This window comes from Nipponia nippon, unplaced genomic scaffold (assembly GCF_047370975.1).
Source record: "Nipponia nippon isolate SJK-2023a ecotype South Korea unplaced genomic scaffold, ASM4737097v1 scaffold_5, whole genome shotgun sequence".
In the NCBI taxonomy this organism is placed as follows: Eukaryota; Metazoa; Chordata; class Aves; order Pelecaniformes; family Threskiornithidae; genus Nipponia; species Nipponia nippon.
The window spans coordinates 3,458,393-3,482,200 of NW_028262369.1; the positions used below are offsets into that span (position 1 = coordinate 3,458,393).

The window sequence follows — 23,808 nt, forward strand, 5'->3', positions numbered from 1 at the left end:
ATAGTCTTTCTTGTAAAACAATAATTGTGTGTATAATATCAACACTTTGGCTAAAGCTGACGTGCAATAAACACTCCTTTACTTCATATTCATACAAATTTTGCAACTCTTTGCACTTCCTATTGTTGAGACTGGAAATCAGCAGGCGGCGTTTACCCGTCTTATCTACACGCTCTCGTGAGTCAATGGTTCGGTGCGTCATACCTGCTGGCCCTGGGTCTTGCCGTGGAGGCTTTGGCCGTACTTTGAAACGGGTGATATCACTTCTGCTGACGCTAGGATGAAACGTCAGAGACAGTATTGCCTGAAAAAGCATTGCTAAATGCCAAAAGACTGCGTTAACAGTCCCAACTGTCCCTTGTAGATAATGGTTTTTCCAGAAAGAACCATTTTTAAAGGCTTTCTCCCACTGAGCTGCCAGCACAACGCAGGGCACTGAAAATAGGTCCTAGTGACCAAATAGGCTCAGTGATACATCAGCAGCGCTCCCTCGACTGCGACTCTGCTTGGTGCTCTGGTTTGACAGGGTAGTTGTTGAGACAGTTAACATGCTTCGTTCTCTGCATAGGAGTGTATAAGGTGTATATAAAGGGGGGGGGGGTGGCTTACAAATATGACTATCGAGTAGCATGACTATAAATCAAGATGAGCTTTGAATCCCAATTCATGTTTCTCAAAGTTTTAGGACACTCAGGTGGATCTATAATGAAAAAGAAATTATTAGATTGTTTCCTTTCTGGAGACATTTTTGTTGCAGAGCAACTTCTAACTAATGAAAATGTAACAATAGCTTGAGAAATTATTTTAAGCGTGTGCCAGCCAAGAGCTGTTTGTGTTGCAGTATGCAAGTAGTAGCACAGCACCTACTGCTCCGTGGAAAAACTCACTGATGTTTCTTCTGAAATATCGTTCTCCAGACCATGCTGTGTTAATGGGCACCAAGCATCTTATGACTTTCGATGGAAAAATTTATGATTTGGCATCCAAGTGCAGCGTACTTCTTGCGAAGGATTTTGTTCACAATACTTTCACTGTAATACTAAATGAGGAAACCAGTAACTCAAGATCGCTGTATGTAGAGATGAACCAGACTGTGATCAGGATCTACCCAAGACTGAAGGTAGGAGGGGAAAGTCAAACATTCTTCTTTTGCAGACCAGAAATGTTCTTCAACCAACCAACCAACCCAAAACAAACAAACAAAAGAAAAAAAAAAAGTCTTCAAAATATTAATGCTCAAAACATAGACCAGAACAGCTCTCGGAGAGAAGTGCTAGAAAGTAACCACTTTTTAATCAGGAAATAACTCCCCAAAACAAAACCAGTTTGAACTCAAGGGCTGCCTCTTTGCTCTCTGGGTACTTAAACTAAGAGAGGCTCGATGAACTTTTCAGCTTTCCTCTTACATGGTCTAAGAGAATGGCCATGGGAACACACTGGGCGATAGGCTCGGTGTACCTGGGAGGCTTCGTGCCTTCCTGCGCTTTCAGAAGTTGAGCACAACCCCGTTCTTACTCCCTAACTCTGGGCTGAGCTAAGTTGACCCCATCCCGCCTGCAAACCCAGCCGGAGCTTGCTTGTCCTTGAACTTTCATTGCGGCATATTTGAAATTGCATTTTCATTTTAAAACAGATATCCAAGATGTACAACTTTTCCTTTGTGGAAGGGAACTGCCAAGTACTGGATCAATCCCTTGAAAAGAATACCTCTAATTCAGGGAGGGAAACCAACAAAATAGAAGTGTCTAATCAGAAAGGAGTTTCCGTCTCTTGTGACTTTCAGTATGATCTCTGTACTGTCACTCTGGCTGGCTGGCAGCATGGTGAGTATCGATCATACAGCTTGTGTCAGCTGTTAGTTGTTTTTTCTCTCCAAATTATCATCACCTGTGGGTTGTCTTTCACTTGCTTTCCCCCTCTTCATGTGTACACACCCTGGAAATAGACCTAGGCACTCCCAGTTATTGCCAAATAAAGCACGCGATGTATCATTCCAGTCAGAACAGCAAGCACTTACCCAGATTACTGTTGTTTCAACGCCAACAAAGCAGACAGAAATAGGGGGTAGATACAATGCGGTCAGCCCAACCCCAAACCCTGTCTGAGAATCACTGCTCCACAGAGGGAGGCCCGAAAGCTTCCAGGGTTTTTGGTATACCTGGAACACATTCCCCACGCTATTGTAAAACTCAGACCCCTGAGATCAGCAAAGAATGGATACAATGCCTTTAGCTGGTCAGGAGAAGCAACTGAACAGCTAACAAATGAGATCGCAGTGCAGGCTGAGAAAAATCTGTAATGGATGCCTGGGCATACTTTCCCTCTCCCACACTGCAGCTGAGCTCTGCTGCACAGAACCACCAGAGCCCAGAGACAGCTAAAATTTTCCTGCGTCTACCCGTGACAACTACTATTTTACTCCATTTCAATTTCATTCCAGGTGTTTCAGCTGGGCTCTTTGGTACCAATGATAACGAAGCTGGAAATGAATGGATGCTTCCTAATCGTTCCTTCACTGACAACGTGCAAGAGTTCACACAGAGCTGGCAGGTAAGGAGCTGAAGGCTTCTCTCTGTGCAGGTTACCAGTGGTGCTGGGGCAGAAAGGGCAACGCGCGACAGACTGTTTTGGCTTAGAGGAACTAAAGCTAGATAGTGAAAACAGCAGCATACTGTGTATCACTTGTTTTCCTGTGTTTAACCAGGGAAAAGGTTGCACGTATTTGCTAAAAACCATACAAGAATTCCCTGGAGAGAGGCGCTGAGCATTTTTGGCCTAAGTGGTAAGGCAAAATGTGGAGGCTGCTCCTGCTGTTAGAAGAAAGCGATGTTGGAACCAAGTACCTTTGGTGTTTTCCTAGTTAGAACACCTCCGTCTGGCATGCAGAGCCAGGTGGTACTTGGTCTGGGACAAATCCATCTGTTCATCAGTCAGGGCACAGTTTGTACCAGACGTTCTCCCTCTTGAAGGCTTCTTTAGAGCTGTTTGTTGTAGCTGGGTATGTTGAGCCTCTTAATTTTTTTTTTTTTGTTCTTCCTGCTTTTCATCTCACCAAGGAACAAAACTTTAGAAACCAGTAAAGTTGCTCTCCATCCCCATACCGCTAAGTGCTGAGACTTTTTTTTGGAGGGTTAGCTGCTACTGATCCAGTTATTAACTTGTGTAAAAGGACTTCCTATAACTATCTTAAATAAATGTTGTAACTCTCTTACACCAGTAATGTTATACCTCTTTGCTTCAAAGAGACTTCACCTTAATTCATGTAACTTATCTTCAGCTGAAAATAATCTAAGCATGAAAGCATGCAGGTGTACCTAGCCATTTGCAGATGCAACTCACCAAAGAAAAAAGTAGCCTTACTGTGCTCTCAAGCCATGTTGCCAGGATCCTGCAAATCCCTTCAAGCCTGATTTAAGAATCTGTTACAAAAAAAGAAACCAGCATCTTATTACTGCCAAGATTCTGTGACTCTTCCCTTTCTCACCAGATGATGTCCGAGTTCTGGGCACAGAAATGCTACTGTTTTCAGCTTTATTCAGTACTTTACTTTAAAAAAAGAGGATTGCTTCAAGTATCCTGTACTTTGTGGTGCTGTTGGAGAGCTATATCTAACGAGTCTGCAGCCTACGTTTATGTTAATAATGGGGCGGGATCATGACGTGACTGACTGTAGGCATAATTTTCTTAATTGCTACAAATCTTAACTTGTAATATATTCATAAAAATGCAACCATCTAATGCAAAACTACCCAGAACTAAAACTAAAACTAATAATCAATTGATTAATAAGCAATACGTAAGAAACTGTCATAAACAAGCTGGGAAGTCACGTATGTCCTTCTTTAAGTGGCTATTGGCACAACGGCTGCGCTTACACTGTTGATTTATATGTTTTATTTGTAGGCCATGGCATCTTCGCAGTGCTGCGTAGCGCCAAGAAAAATGTCTAGATGACTCTAGCTGAACTCTGTGCTGTTTGCAGTTGTATCCCATTCAGAAACAAGTGATAAAAAGACTGACTTGCCAATAACGTACTGTTATCGTACATCATTGAAGCGATGGCCAGAAATACAAGTGTGCCAAGCCGGGAGTTCATGCGAAGTCTTAGCAACTTTTCTAAAGCGGCAGGAAGAGATGATAGGGTGGAAACGCCCAGTTCAAACAGGCAGCGTATTCAGATGTGCTGATAAAATGGAGCTTGCTAAAATCCTCCCTGACCAGAAGTTTTAGCACAGCTATACGCGATACAGAAAGCAAAACCACCATCAGGTTAAATCTGGCCAGGTATCGAAGCCTGAAATAAAAGCAGTCAGTCACTCTGCCTTGCTGGAGTCACCCCACATCGAGCTATGAACCCGGACTGGCAGCTCGCTACCAGGAGCTTTATTACCGGCCTTTGCCATACGCTGACCTTGCACATGCCGCCCGGGAAGGTCCAGCTGCTGTACAAAATGAGGAGGTTCATAAGGAGACTGCAGATGTCTGACTCCTGCAGGATGAGGGTTATCTGAAAGATTAAACTGGCAGTTTATTTTTTTTAGTGATGAAAATAACTTGAGTTTACGCTTGCTTAAAGAACTTCTGAACGCAAAGATTTGCCAGGAGATTACCGATTAAAAAAATAGTATCAGATCAGCAACTTGTTACAGAGTACTAAAACCAGTGTTCAGTCAAAACAACTCCTAAGAAACTTTAGCAAATGCTGCTCATGACTAGTGCTGTTAATATTTGGTACCATCAGCTGCTGACTGGTGTGCTAAGGGACGTTACCTGAACCACGGACAAAAATCCATTCACATTTCACTGTCCAAAACCACTCGTAATTGTAGGGACCTCCAGTTTGGGTTTTTGGTGGTTTTTTGTTTTTGTTTTTTCTTTTTTTTTTTAAAGCTGCCTTGTTGTTTATTACCCAGGAATAACCCAGCAAGGATATGAAGATTTTTTTTTTCCCCTCCAACAAAAAGATCTAGTAAAGCACAACTCTGATCTGTCATACATAATAGAACTTAAGACAACTAGCCAACTACGTACTGTGTCAGCAGCCACCCACCAAAATCCTTCAGTGAATAACAAAATCAATAGAAAAAGGAAACCATGTAATCTGTAATATTTATGAGACATACATTTTTGTTTATGAAGAGTGCAAGGTACTTCTCAATATTAATGAACAATCAACATTCATCAGAGCAGTGTACTGAGCTGCCTGTATCTTCCTTCACACCATCTCATGCTGGAAATCTGAAGAATTCATGCTAGGCTGATGTTTAGAAAAGACAAACAAAAAACCCCAACTTGAGTAATTCTGTTTTCCCAGGTGAACAAGTGCAGTCTCGTACAGAAGAAAGCGAAGCCATGTCCAGTTACAGCTAGGCAAAAAGTCTGTAAAGTGTTTTTTGAAGAACCACATTCCCTTCTTAGGAACTGCTTCAAAGTTGTAAGTATAACTGCAGCCAGCAAAGGACTATCTGAATACCACACGTCACACCTGGAAGGAGTACACATAGTTGTTGCAAGGATATAGTAGTTTCCAGACAGAAAAAAAAAAGTGTTATATCACCACAAATATAAATTAAGGTCCTTGACATCCACGAAATAGCAGCATGCCTTTGCACCACTCTTTAGCCTACAGGTCTGGAATTTGGAAACACAAACCAACCCCTCAGTGTTAGGAAGAGAGCAAAGGTTTGTGAATGGTCCCACCAAGGGCCAGGGCGGGGCGGGGGAGACACAAATCAAACCCCTCTGCAGTTCAGCTGCAGGCGCGCTGCCCGCTTGCCGTCCCCAGCGGGGAGGTACGCTTGCACCCCGCGCACCACTCCTCTCAACACCCCCCTCTGTGTTCAAGGTGGACCCTGCCCCCTTCTACAGCATGTGTACCTACGACACCTGTGACTCGCACGGGCTGAGGGCGGCCTGCAGCCTAGCAGCAGCTTTTGTTCACTTGTGCCACCGGAATTTTGTCCCTGTGGAAATTCCTCCTCAGTGGTAAGTTTGGTTTTCTTTTCATCCCAAACACTCTGTCTGCGTTGCTCCAGTACTTACATGTCTGTTACTCGAGAGCACATGAGAAAATAAAACTAATGAATCTGACTATGGGCACAAGCAAAAATGATCCTGTTCCTGGAATTATTCTTCTTGCTCCTTGTCTATCCCGCCCTTTCTGCTGGTCACTCAGAAGCACGCCATAACCCATCCGATCCGTACTCTCCAATGGCTTTCTTATTTCCTCCTAATTTGCTGTGTAGAAGGAGGCAAAATCATACAATCCTCAAGGTTGGAAAAGACCCTTAAGATCATCGAGTCCAACCGTTAACCCAGCACTGCCAAATCCATCTATACCATGTCCTCGAGCACCACATCACCGTTCCAGGGATGGGGACTCAACCCCTGCCCTGGGCAGCCTGTTCCAATGCTTGACCACCCTTTCGGTGAAGTTTTTCCTAATATCCAACCTAAACCTCCCCTGGCGCAGCTTGAGGCCGTTTCCCCTCGTCCTATCACTCGTTACTAGGGAGAAGAGACCGACCCCCACCTCGCTACAGCCTCCTTTCAGGGAGTTGTAGAGAGCAACAAGGTCTCCCCTCAGCCTCCTCTTCTCCTGAAGAATACCTGCAGAATATGGTGTGATTGCCCCTAGGAGTTCCACTTCTCAGATACTATTTTTGTTTCAATCATTTTTTTTGTCTGAATAATGCAGTTGGATTCATCTTAACATTACTGCATGTTATACAGAGGCACTGAACATACTCAGTGACCTATTTTCATACTTTTCAGTCTCTTTTAATGAAATCTATCATCTTCAAACTTAACCGAGAATTTCAAGATTATCAATACTTGTAGTTTAATGCAGCTGTCATCCAGATAGCTGTCTTCCCAGAATCTGTTTAAAAATGCAAAGAAAGCTGAAAAGCCTGAAAAGAGCAGTAGTGCTGGCTTGCATTTTCTGGCGTTACAACCCTTGCCCATTTCTGTTGTTCTTGTGCAAGTTAGCTATGGCTCCTCACATATTTTGGTGAAGGCGCACCCGCTGCTGTATTGCACGTTGCTGCAGAAACTAGGTTAGGACACTTACTGCTCTAAAAGAGACTGGAGGCATGCCTGCTAACCGGAGCTGTGTTACTTGGCGAGTACAGAATTTTAAGGAAAGAATTCTTGTGTAAAGAAAACAGCTGTATAAATCCACAGCCCCAAAACACTCGTTTGTAATAAAACGCAGTCCCCTCTTATTTTCTTCAGAGCTACTGCATTACTACTGCAGAGTTCCTGCAGAGTTCAGCTATACAGTTGCCATTTCCAGTACGTGTTATCTTACTCCAGTCCAACTTAGCTATTTTGCAATATAAGAACCTGAAGACCAAAGAGCTGGCTGTGCCGGAGAACTGCAGCAATCTGAAACACCTCACCCTTTAAGGATGGTAACCGCTGTACATTTAGGCGTTTTCTGTATAATGTACATTCACTAACTTGCACTATACATCTTTTCTACAGGTTTTTTTATTAAACTCTGTCTCCATTGGATATTCTGCATACAGCACCTTCCTTGACCTATGCTATGTATTGACTACAAATTGCTATATCAATAATGATATATAAACAATGATAACTTGTACCACTTAATACTGATGACCGTTCACATATTGCTCTCTTAAGAGAAATGCTCAAGAACATCCCCAAAACTCATTCTTTTCTTCATCTGCATTATGTTATTCCTTAGTTTAGACAAAAAAAAAAAAAAAAAAAGGACAAAGCCTTCTCTGAAATTTGCTATCTGCTTGTATCTCTTCATTGAATGAGAACATTAAAGGAAACACACATACAAATTATTGTCATACCGATTACTGATACGCTTGCCCAAGTAATAACTTAAGATGCAATTATATTTTTTTACAAGACTGCAATGAAAACATTTACTCTTAAGTAAGTAACAGAATCATGCAGAAAAGCCAATTATGCTTTTGCTTGAAATGAAGCACTTGGGTTTACACTCCCAACTTCTACGCTCCATGCTTTGCTAAGGCTTGGTAATGAGAAAACAGGGTGGGCTTTTTAATATATGCAATGAAATGTTATTCGTTTGCATTTGTAAACTCACTACCCCCTCAGAAGAGTGGCTTGGTGACTAAACACATCTTTGCGGTATGCTTAAAATAAAATATTTACAACTATTTGCTGAATTCTCACCCACCAAGGAAGGGAATAACTACTTTGTAGATGATTGTGTTAGAATAAAATAAAAAACAGAGAAAAAGAACACTCGATACATATGTAAGTGCGCCACATGCATACACTCCCACACGCGGTAATAATACCAGGTGTCATTATCTGCCTTACGTATTCAGTTCACCCAGTGCATAAGCAGTAGATGGCCATGAAATTCCTGGGTAGTGTCATGTAGGCAGTAAGTGGGTTTAGCTCCAATAGTTTCTATAAACTCTTCCACATATGAATATGAAATAAAGAGACAAATTTTGTTAAATCTGAGCCTGAATATTCAGTTGAAAGCAGAGTTTTAGAATGGCTCAGTTGCCAAAAAACTGAAGTCGGCTAGTGCTGCTAGTTTACATTATCCCATTTCTGAGGAAAGGGATTGGAATTACAGTGGATCACAAGCTCCGTTAACAACAATAGCACGCTATTAAAGCACGCTATTAAACAAGCAAAATATACTGGGAACGTACACATGAATAAACAGATTTAAGACAAGAAATAATAATTCTCTTTTCAGCTTATTTTATGCATCCAGTTTTGGACACCACATTTTAGTTAAGTTGTGAACCAGCTGAGAAAAGTCCAGAGGTCTCTCAGTGGGGAAGAAATTGAAGAGCTGAGGAAAGATATGAGTTAAGTCTTTAAATATGTAAACACACTAAAGAGAAGGAAATGTAGCAGACCAAACTGCAGTAAGGGAGAATTAGGTTTGATATTGTGAAAGAGTTTGTAAAGGCCAGGCTAGTCACGCATTGTAACCGATAGCCATCTAAGGTCACGAGAACAAAAGAGGACGTTGCAGTCAGGAAGAGCTACCCCTGCACTACTTTCTGGAAATCCATTTTTGTCAAGGATCTTCGGTTGGATAGCTGAACTAGCCAGATCCCATAAACTTCAGGAATAATGCTGCTCTTTTGACTCCCATCTGTGAATTTACCATAAAACATCAAGAACTTTACATCTTTATTTCAGTTTAGTGTAGCCACAATAAAACTGTATCTAAAATGCTAGAATACTTTTTCCCACAGCTTTTTGATAATGTCAAATATACTCGATGCTATTTTTCCCTTCATAGATTCCTTGTAATTTACCATAATAACAGATTGTATTACACGTCACTTGTTACTTTCTATCCTTTAAGTACTTACTAACCACTTAACTGGATTTCATCTCTTCTTCCTTTCAGCTTGAGCCAGTTCTGAATGGCAGATACCAGCCCTGAGGATGGAAGAACCCTTTCAGCACCCAAAATAAACCAGCTATTTTAGGTATACGAGCTAGAAGCAATAGTAGGGAGAACAGTAAAAGTGTGAATGAATTAGTGTTAGGACTATGAATATAATGAAGCATATATACTATAAAAAGAAAGCTTTTCACCCAGAAACACCTGAAGGTAAGAGGAGTGATTTCAGTACAGTGACAAGAAACTATAATCAACCAGAAGAAATTGGACATTTTTCCTTTAAAAAAATTCTCCCGTGCAGTGGAAAAACTGCCTCTTCACAAGCCTTGAACCACAGCACGAACACCTTTAAAAGATGACAAAAGGTCTTTTCCAGCTCAGATTAGTACGAGTGGGCTCCTTTGCGAAAGCAGCGTATCGGCTTTGAACCGGTGCAGAGATGCTGACTTCTTTTTTCTCCAGAACTGAAACTCAGCTGTTCAGTGAATTCTGGAGCAAGTGACCTTTTTCCAGGGAAGTGCCCCAACACGCAAGAGGGCTACGATAGAAGTAAGATGGTTAAATAATTGAAAGCATTTAATCATTTTCTCACTTTTATGCCGGTTGATTTCTCCCTTATTAATATGTACATTGTTAAACGAGAAACAGCCTTCTTGGCATCTGTTCACCAGTTTCACATTCTCCCTTTGTGTCTGCAGAACCCCCTTCTCAGAAATCACTGTTTGGGAAAAGGTGACCGATACCGATCCTACTCATAAAGTAGTCTTAAGGTGTCATAGATATTGTTGTGTGAAAGTGTCTCATCTGTTAAATTACTTTCTATATTGTAAGTCTATTGATTAAAAAAAAAGCATTACATTTCTCCACACCGTACCAGGAACGCGATTATTCCTTAATAAAAGGGAACACTGCAAAATCCTTCAGATGTCTTTGCATAATATGCAAACATTGAAATAATGGTCTTCTGAGCTATGAAATAATGTTAATAAACATTTGACTTCCTTATTTTTATGTGGGAGTACATTTTTACTGATTATTCATAAGACTGAAGTTGTACTGATCTACAGCGTTGGAACTGGCTGGGTTTAAATGGCTCCTGTAGTTGTTCACAGAGACAAAAATAGCAGCTGGCCTCAGTTATCTTGTGTATGCTGCTTTACTCCACGCTTGCTTTCTGAACGCTTACACTGTAGTTTTATATAAATTCTAAGTAAAACATGATTCTCACGCTAGTCGGGAAGAATTCCTGCGATTGTAAGGATTCCCACAAGCATGAGCTGCTGCTATACAAAACATGGTAGAAATCAAGTCTTCCTGTGTAATAAGTTTATAACTGCTTACTTACAGAGAAGAGGTGTTTTATAATGAAGCCAAAATTGTATGAAATAGTTCTGAAAGTTAAAGAATATTTGTACCAGTTATTAATTAAAAAAATGCATAATCGCCCCAGCCACTTAATGCATGCTAGGCACACCAAACACCTTTGAAAAAATACTGAGGTGACAGTTGCAAGAATAAAGTAAAACGTCAGCAAGTAGAGCAAAAGATTCAGAAGAGCTACTTTGCTTTTCAGCTAATCGCAGCACAGTTAGGGATACAGAAATTCAGAACGGAGGAAGAGTTTAACTATACGCGAGCTGTAGACAGCGACACTGAGATGGATGCAGACACTGGGGCTCCTAGAAGCTGCGTGTGACATACCACAGGTGATAAAGAAACCATTTAAACACCAATAAACACTTTAAACAACCTTTGGGCTCAGCACATTGAGAGAGGTCTCCGAGATGTTCCCATGTTACGCACATGCAGGGTTTGTGTCTGGATGCTCAAAAGCGAGGCCGGCCCTCGGGCAGGCCCTCCGAGCCACCCCTGAAGCCCAGGGAGCGCGGGGGCCGGCGTGGCCCGGTGGCCAGCAGGCGGAGCCAGCACCCCGGCCAGCGACACTGCAGCCCCGCTGCTCCCAGGGCTGTCCCCAGGCGCTGACCTCATCAACAAGACATACTGCGTCAGACCGGGAACAAAAGGCTGCACAAAGCACCGTTCATGCAGAGCAGGACTAACAGGATAACGATCTGGGGGGCAGATGAGGGGGAAAAAAAAAACCCAAAACACTCCACACTTCATTTTTCAATACCTTGTTCATAATTTGAGTTTAGCACTGATTTATCATTTTCATAAAGTCACGCCTCCATTTTTTTGTATTGGCAGCTATTCCTTTCCTACGTGCCAGACAGACTACCGGTGTTAGTGGAAAGGCAACCTCTTTTTCATACCTGTTCATAAAATAACTACTAACAAACATGCAGTAGTTTGTCACAGGTCAAGAGGTTTTTCCAAAGGAACTTTGTAAAATCATTGTAAAACCATGAACCAAGGAAACCATCCATCCAAACGATTTTTAAGTACGTCTTAATCACTGCATGGTAACGTCTCATCTTGGGAATTCAAAAATGGGAATCGTACACCACCCTCCCTGCCTAACAGAAGCAAGATGTCAGCTACATTGTAAGGCAGCTCATATTAGCAAACAAGTCGTTAAACAGGCAGGCGACAGAGGATCCTGTGGGGAAGCACGTTCCAGCAGTCCCCGACGGCTGGGGAGCGGGCTCCCTGCCTGCTGCAGCTGACACGCTCTTGCAGGGGAGCCTGCCAAGACGAGGTGATGACTCAGCACAAAAAGCATCCCTCAAGCCAACTAAAACACGTTTGTGATCCTCCAGGAAGGATCCCCTTGGCAGCATCTGACTACATCATTTCTCAGGTCCAGCCTTCAGTTTCAGTATTTCAAAATTGGAATTTTTCTCTGCACTGCCCCTGGCTTTATCAAGACTAAACTTGTAGTATACAACTACTGATAATACTACACATTTTGGAACACCTTGACTGAAGTAATCTAAAATGTTTATACTTCAGATGAAGGTAATGCAGTACACAAACTATGTTGTCCTATGGAAAATGCATAAAATCCATTGAATAGCTCATGGATCTACACACCACACAATACAAATGGCTCTGATCTTGCCTCCTGGCTCGCTGGAGAACAGGAACTTCCGCATCGGTAACTCCGAGCAGTCTGAACACACCCACCCCCAGCCAGCTGTCCTTGCAGGAGCATGGAGAGGTTAAGTCATTCTTCCAAGTGCGAGCATTTTTAGTGCCTACAACTCGCCTTCAACATGTCCTTTATATAGGTCATAGACAGAAACTCCAGATCTACAAAGTTCACAGACATTTATGCATACCACACAAACTCTTATGCCCCAAAACTTAGTAGCACAGTTGAGGTTTTGAGGATCTATCACAGGCTGAGAAAGTTCGAAATACGCAGGGCCTCACATTTCTGCCAGGTCAGTTCCCCTGGTACTGGTATGTGCTCTGAGAGAAATCCAGATTTGTTCCCGTTATGACAGAGCGAACACAGAGTGCACAGACGCCTCCCTGCAATCTACAGCCGTTCTCCTGCCCTTTTCAAGGTCCAAATACCAAGTATTCTTCGAACAAGATCCCAGCTTTAACCTGCCCCTCCACAAGACAGGGCTAGAGAAGCCCCTCACCCTGTAGCTTCTCTGGCACATGCTCTGCTGTACAACAGCAACAAAAAATCACAGACAAACCCTCATTCTACTATAGAACTTGAGACACAAGTTAAAAATGTGCAAAAGGAAGAATTCCCACTACCCAGCAGAGCTCTACAGTGCAAAACTCCTCGCAGAGCTGTCCTGAGCTGCTGCCCGAGTGAGCCAGTCTCTCTCTCTCTGTCCTGGGAAACCCAGAGACGAGGCACTTCAGCCCGACCCTTAAACCTAGGTGGCACAGAAGCCACCAACAGCCATAAGCAGCACCAGCCGCTCCTGAGGTAAAGCACAGCTAAACTCCCAGTCAAAGCAACCACTAGAAGCCTTTTGTTTAGAAGCTCGACATTCAACTTTGCTAAGAGCGTCTCTTGCTTTGAGTTCCTAGGAAAGCACTTTTTAATAAGTGAACTGTCATAAAAGCATCCAGTCTTGGCTTTAAAACCCTTAAAAGTTACTGTTTTACTAATGTAATTGCAGGCCTTTCTGAAGCATACTTCAGTTCAGCTAGCAGATCTCCTTCCAATCAACTGCCAAGCAACATTTACAGCTTTGTACTGATCAAATATGTGAAACCTGCTAGGGGGGTGGAACCAGAGCTTATGTCTGGATTTTTAGTGAGTTCAAGTATACAGTACAGAGCCAGACAGATACTGGAACACCCTAAATCAAGCAGTGAAGAGATCCAGATCTTATTATGCTTGGAACTGACTGTTAGCAAGCGAGCAAAGAAACCCCAGATGCTTTGACTCATGAGCCTCTGGATGGCACAGGGTGGTAACGATGCAAAGAAATCCTCTACAAATCCAATCCAGCCCTATGTAAGTACAATCCAATCCTACATAAATACAATTTTTCGGATGCATTCAGTGGATACGCATCACTTCCAGATGGATTAACAGCAGTTTCACTCCTGATAGCCACTACGTTGTGCACCCCCCAACTACGTATGACAGAGGCTACAAGCCATCTTTAATTCTGCCATAAATTTACTGACACTAGCAAGGATGCAGCAGACCTTTTAGCTCTTTATTTCCCGGGTTTTACTGCCTAGTTAGAAAGCATGGCAGGGTGAACTTCTTTGGAATGAGCTTAAGGTTCCTGGCATAAGAAGCATTCAGATGGAAAAGTATCTATCGCCAGATAAACACAGTTGCCAGCCAATATGCTGACCATGTGGATCATTTCTAAAAGGCTACAGCATTCCACAAGTGGATTTCTTCCCAGCATTAAAAACAATAAGTAAACCCAGACTGCCAAAATTCGGTATGTGTGTGTGTTTTGGCATTTCATCAGCAGGGTCTCAGAGCACAGGACTTCCATTATACAAGTCCCTCTGCTATGATCTGGTTTGGAATACGAAACTCAAGGCTGGAATTGCACTCTGAAATCCAGTCCTTAATCCGTGAAGATCTCATTTAAAGATCTACTTAAAAGACAGTATTTAATTTCCATATGCTTTGAAGACATAATCCCACAATTTTAAAATTTAGTTACCACCACTTGATTCTTGTCTGAAATTGTACAGAGTACAATTAGAGAGTATCTTCCCTTCCCATATGCATTCCTCATTACCATTAACTGTATTCCTGGACAATATAGTCCCAAACTACAAAGCCATACCACACAGATAATCCAATGTTTTCTTTAGGACTCAAATTCTCTTTAGACAAGAGGGGAAATAAGAGTAGTAATAGTTCTGCTTTTTAAAGCTTTTTTAAAGGCTTTTTCAGTTTGTTTTTTTTTGCACAGGAGGAGAAAAGAAACATAAAAATAAAACATACTTAAGAATGACATAAACTACTAAAAATAGCGTACACTGGAAGAAGAAAGGAAACCTTCAAAGAGAAAAACAAACTTAGGCACAGCAAGCTTGTTTCATGAGGTGGTCAAAGTATTTGCATCTTGAACCTGGAGAACCTATTCCAAGGAATCCTGCCTCGCACCTTTTCAGTTAATTTCACTTCACTGGAACACATGGGTTATTACCGTACCACTTTCAGTACTTCAGAAACACAGAAACCAGAGAGGTATTTAAGTACAAGACTCTGCTTACAGTTAGGAAGAGACATCTGTCTTACAAGTAGAGTTTACTGACATGGTTGTTACTGAAAGAGAAAACACAGGCCAAGATGTTATTTCCAACCACCATCTAAATGGACTGAAGCACATTTTGCCTTCATTCCACGTATCGAGTTCACCCTGGTAACAGGAGTTCTGTGCAGCTCTTGCTGCCAAGAATACACTGCTATAGGAATGACTCTCTAAACACATGTTCCTAGAAACAGCAACTAACATATGTAGAAACATGTAGTCTTCTTGATAGCATAGACATGTTACTCAGAAAGCATCAAATAAGTCTTTCTCAAACCCGCTGGTATAAAAAGAGACTGTGAAAGAGATGAACATTGTGATTATTATCAGAGACGCACGGATCCCCCACTTAACTCTGAGCCTGAATTCTCTCTTCACTTTACTCTGAGAATAACTGGTGGTTGTTTGAAACCACAAATACACAGAACGGCCCAATGTTCTGCACCAAAAAAAAAAAGGAAGGAAAAAACAAAAGTACATTTCCATTCATTTTAGGCAGAAGAAAAAGTATCTAGGGGATGACTCTGTGCAAATCCTCCACTTCAAGGCTCCACATATTCTTATGCACAGGGTTTTCAGAAAGATCTGTCATCTTTATTGCTCGAAGAACAGGCTCAGGACTGCAGGACCGCACCACACCCATCACCATTACATACTTCCCTGAAAAAAACAAGCAAGCATGAAATTTAATTAAGCCTTGTATTTTCATTGTATTTTTAATTCAGAAAGCAAAATACTTAAAACCAAGTAGTTAAACAGTTTGAATTAAAGCCGCCAATACTTGCAAGAAAACTCAAGAAACTCAGATTGCTTAGCACTAAATTTCAGAAAAAAGCTTCATTATCCATACAACCATTTTTACAGTAGATTTTACTAGATTTTCACATACAGTAAGAGTCAAAATCAGCACACAATTCCTCCTTCTGCCATGCAAGCAGAGAGAGGACAATTCAGAAGACTGATGATTAAGCAATGTGGCTATTTTGTACCACAATTCCACAATGCTGCAGTCCAGCACTTCTCCAGTTTAATTAACAGTACTGGGGGCGGGGGGGGCAGGGGGGGAACCAAACCTCCCTATCCTTGTTCCTAGACTCACAGCTCTGCTCTGCAGCACCCCAGTTTGATCAAACAGTTCCTGTAACTGTGGAGAACTGAAAAGAGACCCTGTCCTTACTGGAACTCAAATGGGAGGACAGCATAAGTCTTCGTACTGACCGCCACAAACACACTCCCCTGCTGCAGCACGTGCTGCTCCTTGTGTGACTGCTATGGCAGGACAGCTTTTTCAGGATGCCTCTTCCACGAACGGTGTACGTGAAGGCATGAACCATTCTTAACACCCCACGTAGCCATGGGCATGCAGGCCTGCAAGAGTCTCCTGCCTTCAGCCAAGGGGAGCACCCAGCACCCCTGTGCAGGAGGCACCGCTACAGGAGCGGGCATGAGGCGCCCAGGAGGGCCGCTGCCCTCGGCCGCCCGCAGCCAGGGCCCATCTACCTGTCCCACCTGGGGAGGGACACCGCCCGCAGGCTCCTGCGGCGTGAGGAGGGCACCAGGAGGGAATCGGCCCAATTACTTTAAAATAAACACGGGGAGGGAAAGCGCCCCGCAACACCCGGGGGAGCCCCCACCCCCGGGGGCACTCGGTGCCCGCCCCCCCCGCCGGCCGGTACCTGCGCTGAGGCAGGGCCGCCCTTTGGGCACCTCCTCCACCCCCAGCACCGTGAAGGGGCCGCTGCCGTCCTGCAGCCGGGCCCGGCCGCCGCGCTCGCCGCCGCGCTCCACCTCCACCACGGTGCCCTGCATCCACACGACCCGCAGGCGCAACGGCGCCCGGCCCGCCTCCGCCCGGGCCAGCTGCCACGTCCCGCCGGCGCCCCGCACCGCCCCCCGCAGCTGGGCGGCCAGCACCTTCACCGGCGGCCCCGGCGCGTCCCCAGCCATGCCGTCGCGCCGGGAGGCCGCCGCCTGAGGCGGCCCGCGGCGGCTGAGGGGAGGCCGCTGCCCGCGGCGCGCAGCCGCTGAGGGAGGGGAAGGGCGGGAAGCGGCGCGCGACCCGCCCCGCGCCGGAGGCAGCGGTTGGCGGCGCCTCCACGGCCGCCACCTGAGGGGAGAGCCCCGGCGCCGCCCGGCCGCGGGAAGGCGGGAGCGGCCTCGGAGCCCGGCCTTCCTTTGAAATACAGCTGGGGAGCAGCAGCCTGCTTGTTTGTGTGTGGTGGTCGGGTCGGGCCGTGCCCCCCCGCCGCGGCGTTTTACTTTCACAGAAAGAGCAGCATTCAGAGGAACCGCGCCGTGCTTCTGCCCCGCTCCTGTGGGGCTGCTCCCCGCCACCGCCGCTGCGTCAGCGATAAACCGACGGGGGCCCCGACGGGGGCCCAGGGAGCACAAACACCCTGTTCTCCAGAAGCGGACACGCCGCCTTACACAACCAGCACATCTTTCGGTTAAAACCAAAAATGGTTTATCTGGGTAATAAAGTACTTGGCACAGGTGTGCTGTGTTTGATGCCAGTTGCAAACCAGTTACTCGCAGGTGGTTTACCTGCTCCCAACAAGGCACCCATGCACAGCTGCTCCAGTGGCTGTCGTTTGTGACTTGCTGAAAGAAGTGTGCAATGCACCAGACAGCCCTGGGCCAGCACCCCCCTCTTCCACCGGCATAATTTATGAAGAGCCTCTCCAGAGTTTTAGACCAGCTGGTTCTCGTTTCACCTGAATTCAATCCAGGATCGACTCCTTTACTTGCAAAAACCAGTGTAAAATCTGATTCAATGGTTTGGTTGGAGCAGAAAATACTTTTTGCTGTGTCTTGGCTTTACCCCAGTGAAGTCGCCTTGCAGACTGGTTTCTGCTCTTTGCCCCCACCCCTGGTGTAAGCCTGGCCCACGCCTCCTCCCAGGCTGTTGGAGCCATCCCAGATATTTTTCCAAGGTATTTCTTCACTACTTAGCAAGAAATGATCATTTAATGTTTACTGCTTAGTTGATGAAGATCCTGCCGTCTTGTGGGAAAAAAGAAAATGCACATGCTGATTTTCTCAGGGATGCTTTCAGGATATCTTTTTATTGTAAATACTTACGTGGAAATCTGGAGCATAATGCACTGTAAGTACAGGCAGCTTTAAGCTGGGAGACTTGGTAATTCCAAGGCCCTTAAGAATTTATTTGCTGTCTGTTTATATTACAGATGGGCTAATTTGCTTTGCCACAATCTGAAATCCTTGATACGTTGTGGTTTCCTTTGGGTGGGTGGGTTGACATTTCATTTAGAAAATAAGCCAAGAAATAAGCTAATGGAAAAACAGGAGAATGGAACAAAGAAAAAGAATCAGGAAAACCAAGGGGATGGATTCCTCAATTTCACAAATTCTGTGTTACCTACAAAAGTGCAAAATGGGTAAAAATACATGACTCCCCTGCAATCATTCTCCTTTAAAACAGATATTGTTCTCCATTAAAATAGCCAGTTACTTTATTTAAAAAATCCAGTTTTGTTTTGAGTAGCAAAATACATCAAAAGACCTTTTTTTCTACTCACCCATCATGTTATGAATTATTTATTCAGCGTATCTTTTTTCCAGAGATATTTTCTGTTTAGAGACATTCTGTAAATGGGACCTTATTCTTTTTATAGTGTAAGGAAGCAGTTAACTTTGTTACCGTTTACAGTAAGAATAAAAGAGAATATTGGTAATAACAATAAAAACACTGACATCTAAGCACAATACAGAATCATGTAATCTGACAATCAAATCATATGGCTTACAGGAATAGAAAGACATTAGATGGTTACTGTATATGAATGCAAAATTTGAGCGAGGCTCACGGGAGAAGAATATTTGTAATTTATGCCCCTAAGCTGCAGTCACTTGACAGCATCAATATTTAGTTTCACATAAAAAAATAATTGTGCCAAATATTGATAAAAGTATTGTATTCCTATTTGTTACTGTATAACAGGAGGGTCGAATGCTTACTAAGCCATTAAATCCACAGATGAAGGCAAGACCCCTACAAGAGTACAATCTGCAGGAGAGACTAAAAGGTCCCTTTTAAAAGATTTTCCTTGAAGAAACTGTGTTATGAGAAGAAGGGCAGAAGTACTGGCGATCTGCACCAAGAAATGGATTTGTTTTCCTAAACCAGACAATCCTTATCTTTCAGTAAAAAGCAAAGTTACACTGAACTATCTGCAAAGGTCTTTTCGAAGAACTGGCGCAGCTCTGCGTGGAGACACACTCCGCAGCTGCAGGGAAAATGTCTGATGCCTCAACAGCTTCTTGTCTGCAGATGATCCCACAGCGATCATCCTCTGATTTAAGGGTAGCAAGGGAAGCTCAGCACACAGTTGGAAAAGGCAGTGAGTCGGCGGCTGACAAGCTGTAAATTACACTGGATTAAACTTGAGCACATTTTCTGAGAGCATGCTGGATGAGACAGAGTTTTGGGTTGCGTGGATTAAAAAGAAGGAATCGGTCTTCTGCCTGCTACTACAACATGCACCTTTCTTCGAAGCAGTCTTCAAGGACATTATTCCTCACGCTGACACGCATGTGAGATGCTGTCACAGTACGGGTAAAAAAAGGTCAGACTACACAGAGATAAGATAGTCCAGAGCACATCAGGAGCCAGGTCTCCCTCAATTACTCTGGCACTGTTTTGTTGGTGCCGTGTCAAGAGAACTTAGAAAAGAAGACCCTAGATCTCCATGAAGAGAGATTTCCAAAGAAGCAGCAACTTGAAATTTTCTGTCCAGCTCATGCCTTTTCACACTCTCACTGACAGTACTACTTAAAATGGAAGCAATTCTCTGCTCCCCTCTCTAATTTTGGTAAAAGGCTGGTATTACACAATCAGAAAAATCCTTCTTTGCCTTGGCCAGAAATTCTGATTTATAGTCTTTCATCCTACCCAAAGGAGTTTTAAAAAAGATCTCTGTCCCAGTCCATTAGGTAATTTGTACAGAAAAGTTTCTTCAGTTTTATTTCTCAGTTTCTCTTTCTTAGTACTGAGAAGTCACTAACTAGACTTTAAAAAAAGTTCTGGTTTAATTTTTTTTAATTTGGAATCCAAGTAATCAAGATTATTTTTTGCATATATATTTTAGTGTTTTTTAAATATTTGTTTTCACAACAGGGCTACCTCGAAGCTCCACAGATGAATGGAAGAAAAGTCATGAAGTGTAGAGCTGATAAATTCATGGATCATAATGGTAAGGTCAGAATGGCCCACAGATGTCCATGAAACAGATACTATACAAAAACTTGTCTGCGGCAGCCCAGAAGCTCAGAGGATTTGGGCGTGATGGGGACAGGCCCACAGCAGCTCTCCACCTGCTCTGTTCTGCAACCTGCTGGCAAGTGCTGCTCTGTCTTAGCGTCTCTTGCAGACACTGGCTGCCCACCATCACAGAGTAAGCTGCAAAGTGATATGACTGTGTCTTTTATATCCTCCTTCAGGAAAAGAACGCAGCGTACAGGAGCTAAGCATAACAGAAGCAAGATAAGAAAACAATACTTTGTAAAAATGCATTACTCCATAAGTAAGAAGAGGGATCTGAGACAAACTGTCTTCCTTTCCCTGGTATTCATATGAAACTTCACTGAAAGACAACTAGGACAGACAAGAAGTGTCAAGTTTCACCTTTAAGAGATCCATCCTAGTTTATGCTTATTTTCTTATACTGCACACAGAACCATGTGAAACAATCACAAGAATATAAAATTCAACTGTTTCCTGATGTTTGTTTAGTACTGCATAAAGGATGCAAGGTGGACATGCTGACGTGCTGGATGAAGTATGGAAAAACATCCTCACCCTTCAGGGTTTGTTTGGTTTTTTTAGGCTACCTCATCATCACTGAATTTAATTAATTATTGGAAATTAATGGCTCAATGGGTTGGAATTAATGGGCTGAAAGTCAGTCATATTTGCATCCCTAACTTGAACTTCTGCTGCTTGCACTTTATGCTTTGGGACTGAGCAGTCTGGCATATGGATGCTAAGTTATATTGAACCAGCAATTTCAAAAAACCTGGAGCCAGGCAAGTCAGCTGCTGAAACAGGGAAACTCCAGGTGCAACTTGCCAAGGTTTTAGTTGGCAGGTAGCTCTGAATAAGTGACATTTTAGAAGTGACTTGGCAGGTAAATGTGAGTGACAGAAGTCATAATACTACTACTAACAACAACAAGAGTCTGGCCTATCCCGTAGTGTTGTCAAAACTGCATCGAGTCACGCTAAGATAAGAAGACCTAACTTTTGTGGCAAATGCTATCAAGTAAAGCTTAGCAAGGCACCCTCTCGTGCTCTTTTTTTTCTTGAGAACCTAGTGCAGATGCTGTACGTTGCATGTCAGCATATGCTTGGTGGAATCAGTGAGAGGATTATGGCACGAGTCCTCCTGCAGCTGCCAGGAGCTGCCAGCTGCACCCAGTGTGTGGCAGAGCAAAAACAGCATCTGGCTCGGGCACCTCCTCAGAGAGGGTGGAAAGCTTTGCTTGTGCAGCCAGCCTTAACATGAGAAATTCTTTCATTGCTTTCACCGTCACGCAAACTTAACCAGTTCCTGTCACTCACGGCACATCCCTGCTGATGGTAGCCTAGAGGTTATGAAAACAGTGCGATGCTCTCCAGCTTAGCTGACTCATTTCATTTACAAAGAATACTTAGAGGAAATGCTTCGAGAGCTCCAGTCGCATTCTGCAGAAGTGGGTGTCACCTGTTTATTCCTTCCTATGCTATAAATATGCTGGTTTGTAAGTGAAATAAATCAGCTTTCTATGGAATAGGACTGTGACATGATAAAAGAAAAAAAAAAGAATTAATCATAGTCTTGTCTTTACCAGTATTGCTTGCTGCTCTGGAAATAGTCTGTAAAGCTGGCTTCCAGATGAGCTTATGCAAACTCCTGCACCAAGATAAAAAGAACTCTTTTTTAAACAGGAAATATGAATGGCATCCAAAGCGTTTCATCTTCGTCCTGACTGAAGTGAAGCCAGTAGCTAGGAGACTTCAGTCGTTCCGCCTTTCTGACTTCATTTCCCTTCAAAAAAGAATTAGATGTTTAGGAGAAGCTTACTAGGACTGGAGAACCCCTAGAACCAGCGTAGGGGAATACAGACCACGGTGTCCTCTCTTGACAGCTGCTGGCTTTGCATAAATATACTCTGATTAGCATCAGCAGCATCCAGTTCATCCGGTGGAGGGAGAGCAGCATAATTTTCCTAAAGAAAAGTAACCAGAAGAGTGGCATTTTATTTTTGAAAACTTAAAATCTGAGATGTCAAATATTAGAAATATACAGAGGCCAGTAAGGCTGAGAAGTTACAGCTGTTCCAGAGCATACATTGGCAGGGTTGTGCAATATTCAAGGCCTGTTCAAAGATTCATGAAATGAATTTCTGATGCTTAGTAGGGAGAGGCTTTTACTAATAGTCAAATTTTCGAGCAGGCAAGATCTTCTTCAGGTCCAGTCGAAGAGACCATCTCTCCCTACGAGCCTTATCTTGTTTAAACTGAAAACATCACAGCTACACCGCCACCAATCAGGGTAATTTGAAATTAATAAAATGTTAGAACAGGAGTAAAAGGAGTTTAGAGTTTTAATAGAATGACTCGGGGAATTTTATACCAATCTCACACTCAGCACACACCTGCATTCATTCAGGAAAAACACGCTTCGAAGCTTAAGCTTAACATCGAGCTACTTGAAGAGGAAAGTTTGAGATGAGCCTCCAAGAGTTCATAAGGAGCCAGAGAGGAGAAAGCCCGTCTCTGTTGCTGTGTGAGGCAGTATTTTGCAGAGTCTTCAGACATTTGATAGCAGGTTTGGTGGCAGCTGCAGGTCACACAGCCAAGCAGAGCAGTCAGCTGTTTCCCAGTCACTGAAAATTTGTGTGAGAAGTGAATACTCCTCACTATTCCCTATGCTTTAGCCAATGTTTTTGACTTGTATTCCCATGGAGTATCACCTGAGACACAGACACTGTCCTTAACTAACCAACTTTTGCTGAGAGATCCGAGAATCTCCATGTAAAATGGCTGCATTTATTTTCTATGAAGCTGCGACTAAAGCTTTGCCCGTGTGATTGCCCGGGGATGCTAGACAAAAAGGATCCTGCGCTGGACACAGGGCACTAGCAGCACTGGCATCCTCTGTAGAAACTGCTTGTGAGCAACTGGTCTCCTGACTCGCTTGGTGCTGGCAGCGATACTGGGATGAAGAGCAGAAATGGGCTCGAATGGGAAGAACGCTGCTGAGTGGGAAGGCACTGGTATCGTTGCTTCAGAAAGCAAAAGCTAAAATCATAGCTGAAGGAACAGCTGGCCTTGTGCTTCTCTGCAGCGGGGAAGCAGAGCATGACTTCAGAACAAACAGCTGAATGACTGGAAAAGCAAAAATAATATAAAGAGGAAATCAACAGCAGTGAAACTTTTCTTTAAAGCTGCTCAAGAATAGCACTTTTATATTTTTAGGTACTTAGATGGGCTGGGGCCTAAATAAGCTTGATTTTTCAATTTCTTACATTATCATGTGCATTTTGTAAAGCAAGGTTCAAAAATGGAAGTAGTTACAAGCCCAGACTTAATATGCATTTATTGCCATACCATCTACAAATAGCAGCTTGCTCCCCCACCTGCTGGCAAGAAGGAATGGATGTTGGCATGTACAATAGCCTTAATTTTGGATGGAAGTCCCATTGGTGTACGGGCTATACAAGGCCTATTTATCTCTTAATAGTTCTAAGA

At 43.4% G+C, this 23,808-nt stretch overlaps 2 protein-coding genes across 2 annotated transcripts in view; one reads left to right on the forward strand and one right to left on the reverse strand.

Moving 5' to 3' along the window:
- Positions 1 to 13,836, forward strand: part of APOLTP (apolipoprotein lipid transfer particle homolog) — a 110,585-nt gene extending 96,749 nt beyond the window's left edge. The window contains exons 68-73 of the mRNA XM_087733037.1: positions 918 to 1,120; positions 1,634 to 1,823; positions 2,441 to 2,550; positions 5,315 to 5,434; positions 5,846 to 5,985; positions 9,395 to 13,836. Of these exons, the coding sequence (XP_087589163.1) occupies positions 918 to 1,120; positions 1,634 to 1,823; positions 2,441 to 2,550; positions 5,315 to 5,434; positions 5,846 to 5,985; positions 9,395 to 9,410 (779 nt within the window). The 3' untranslated portion in view covers positions 9,411 to 13,836. The remainder of the gene's footprint in view (positions 1 to 917; positions 1,121 to 1,633; positions 1,824 to 2,440; positions 2,551 to 5,314; positions 5,435 to 5,845; positions 5,986 to 9,394) is intronic.
- Positions 13,837 to 15,125: 1,289 nt separating this feature from the next.
- RMI2 (RecQ mediated genome instability 2) lies at positions 15,126 to 17,072 on the reverse strand. The gene is made up of 2 exons (XM_087733039.1): positions 16,734 to 17,072; positions 15,126 to 15,717 (listed from the first exon to the last, which is right to left on the reverse strand). The coding sequence occupies exons 1-2, from the start codon at positions 17,002 to 17,004 to the stop codon at positions 15,569 to 15,571; spliced, it is 420 nt and encodes a 139-aa protein (XP_087589165.1). The 5' UTR covers positions 17,005 to 17,072; the 3' UTR covers positions 15,126 to 15,568.
- Positions 17,073 to 23,808: the final 6,736 nt, after the last annotated feature.

What these genes read in the sequence shown, in the direction of transcription:
- RMI2 (XM_087733039.1), bottom strand. Translation starts at nt 17,004, where the DNA reads ATGGCTGGGGACGCGCCGGGGCCGCCGGTGAAGGTGCTGGCCGCCCAG. An exon ending in GCGGCCCTGCCTCAGCGCAG is followed by an intron (nt 15,718 to 16,733) that starts GTACCGGCCGGC and finishes TGTTTTTTTCAG; the next exon opens with GGAAGTATGTAATGGTGATG.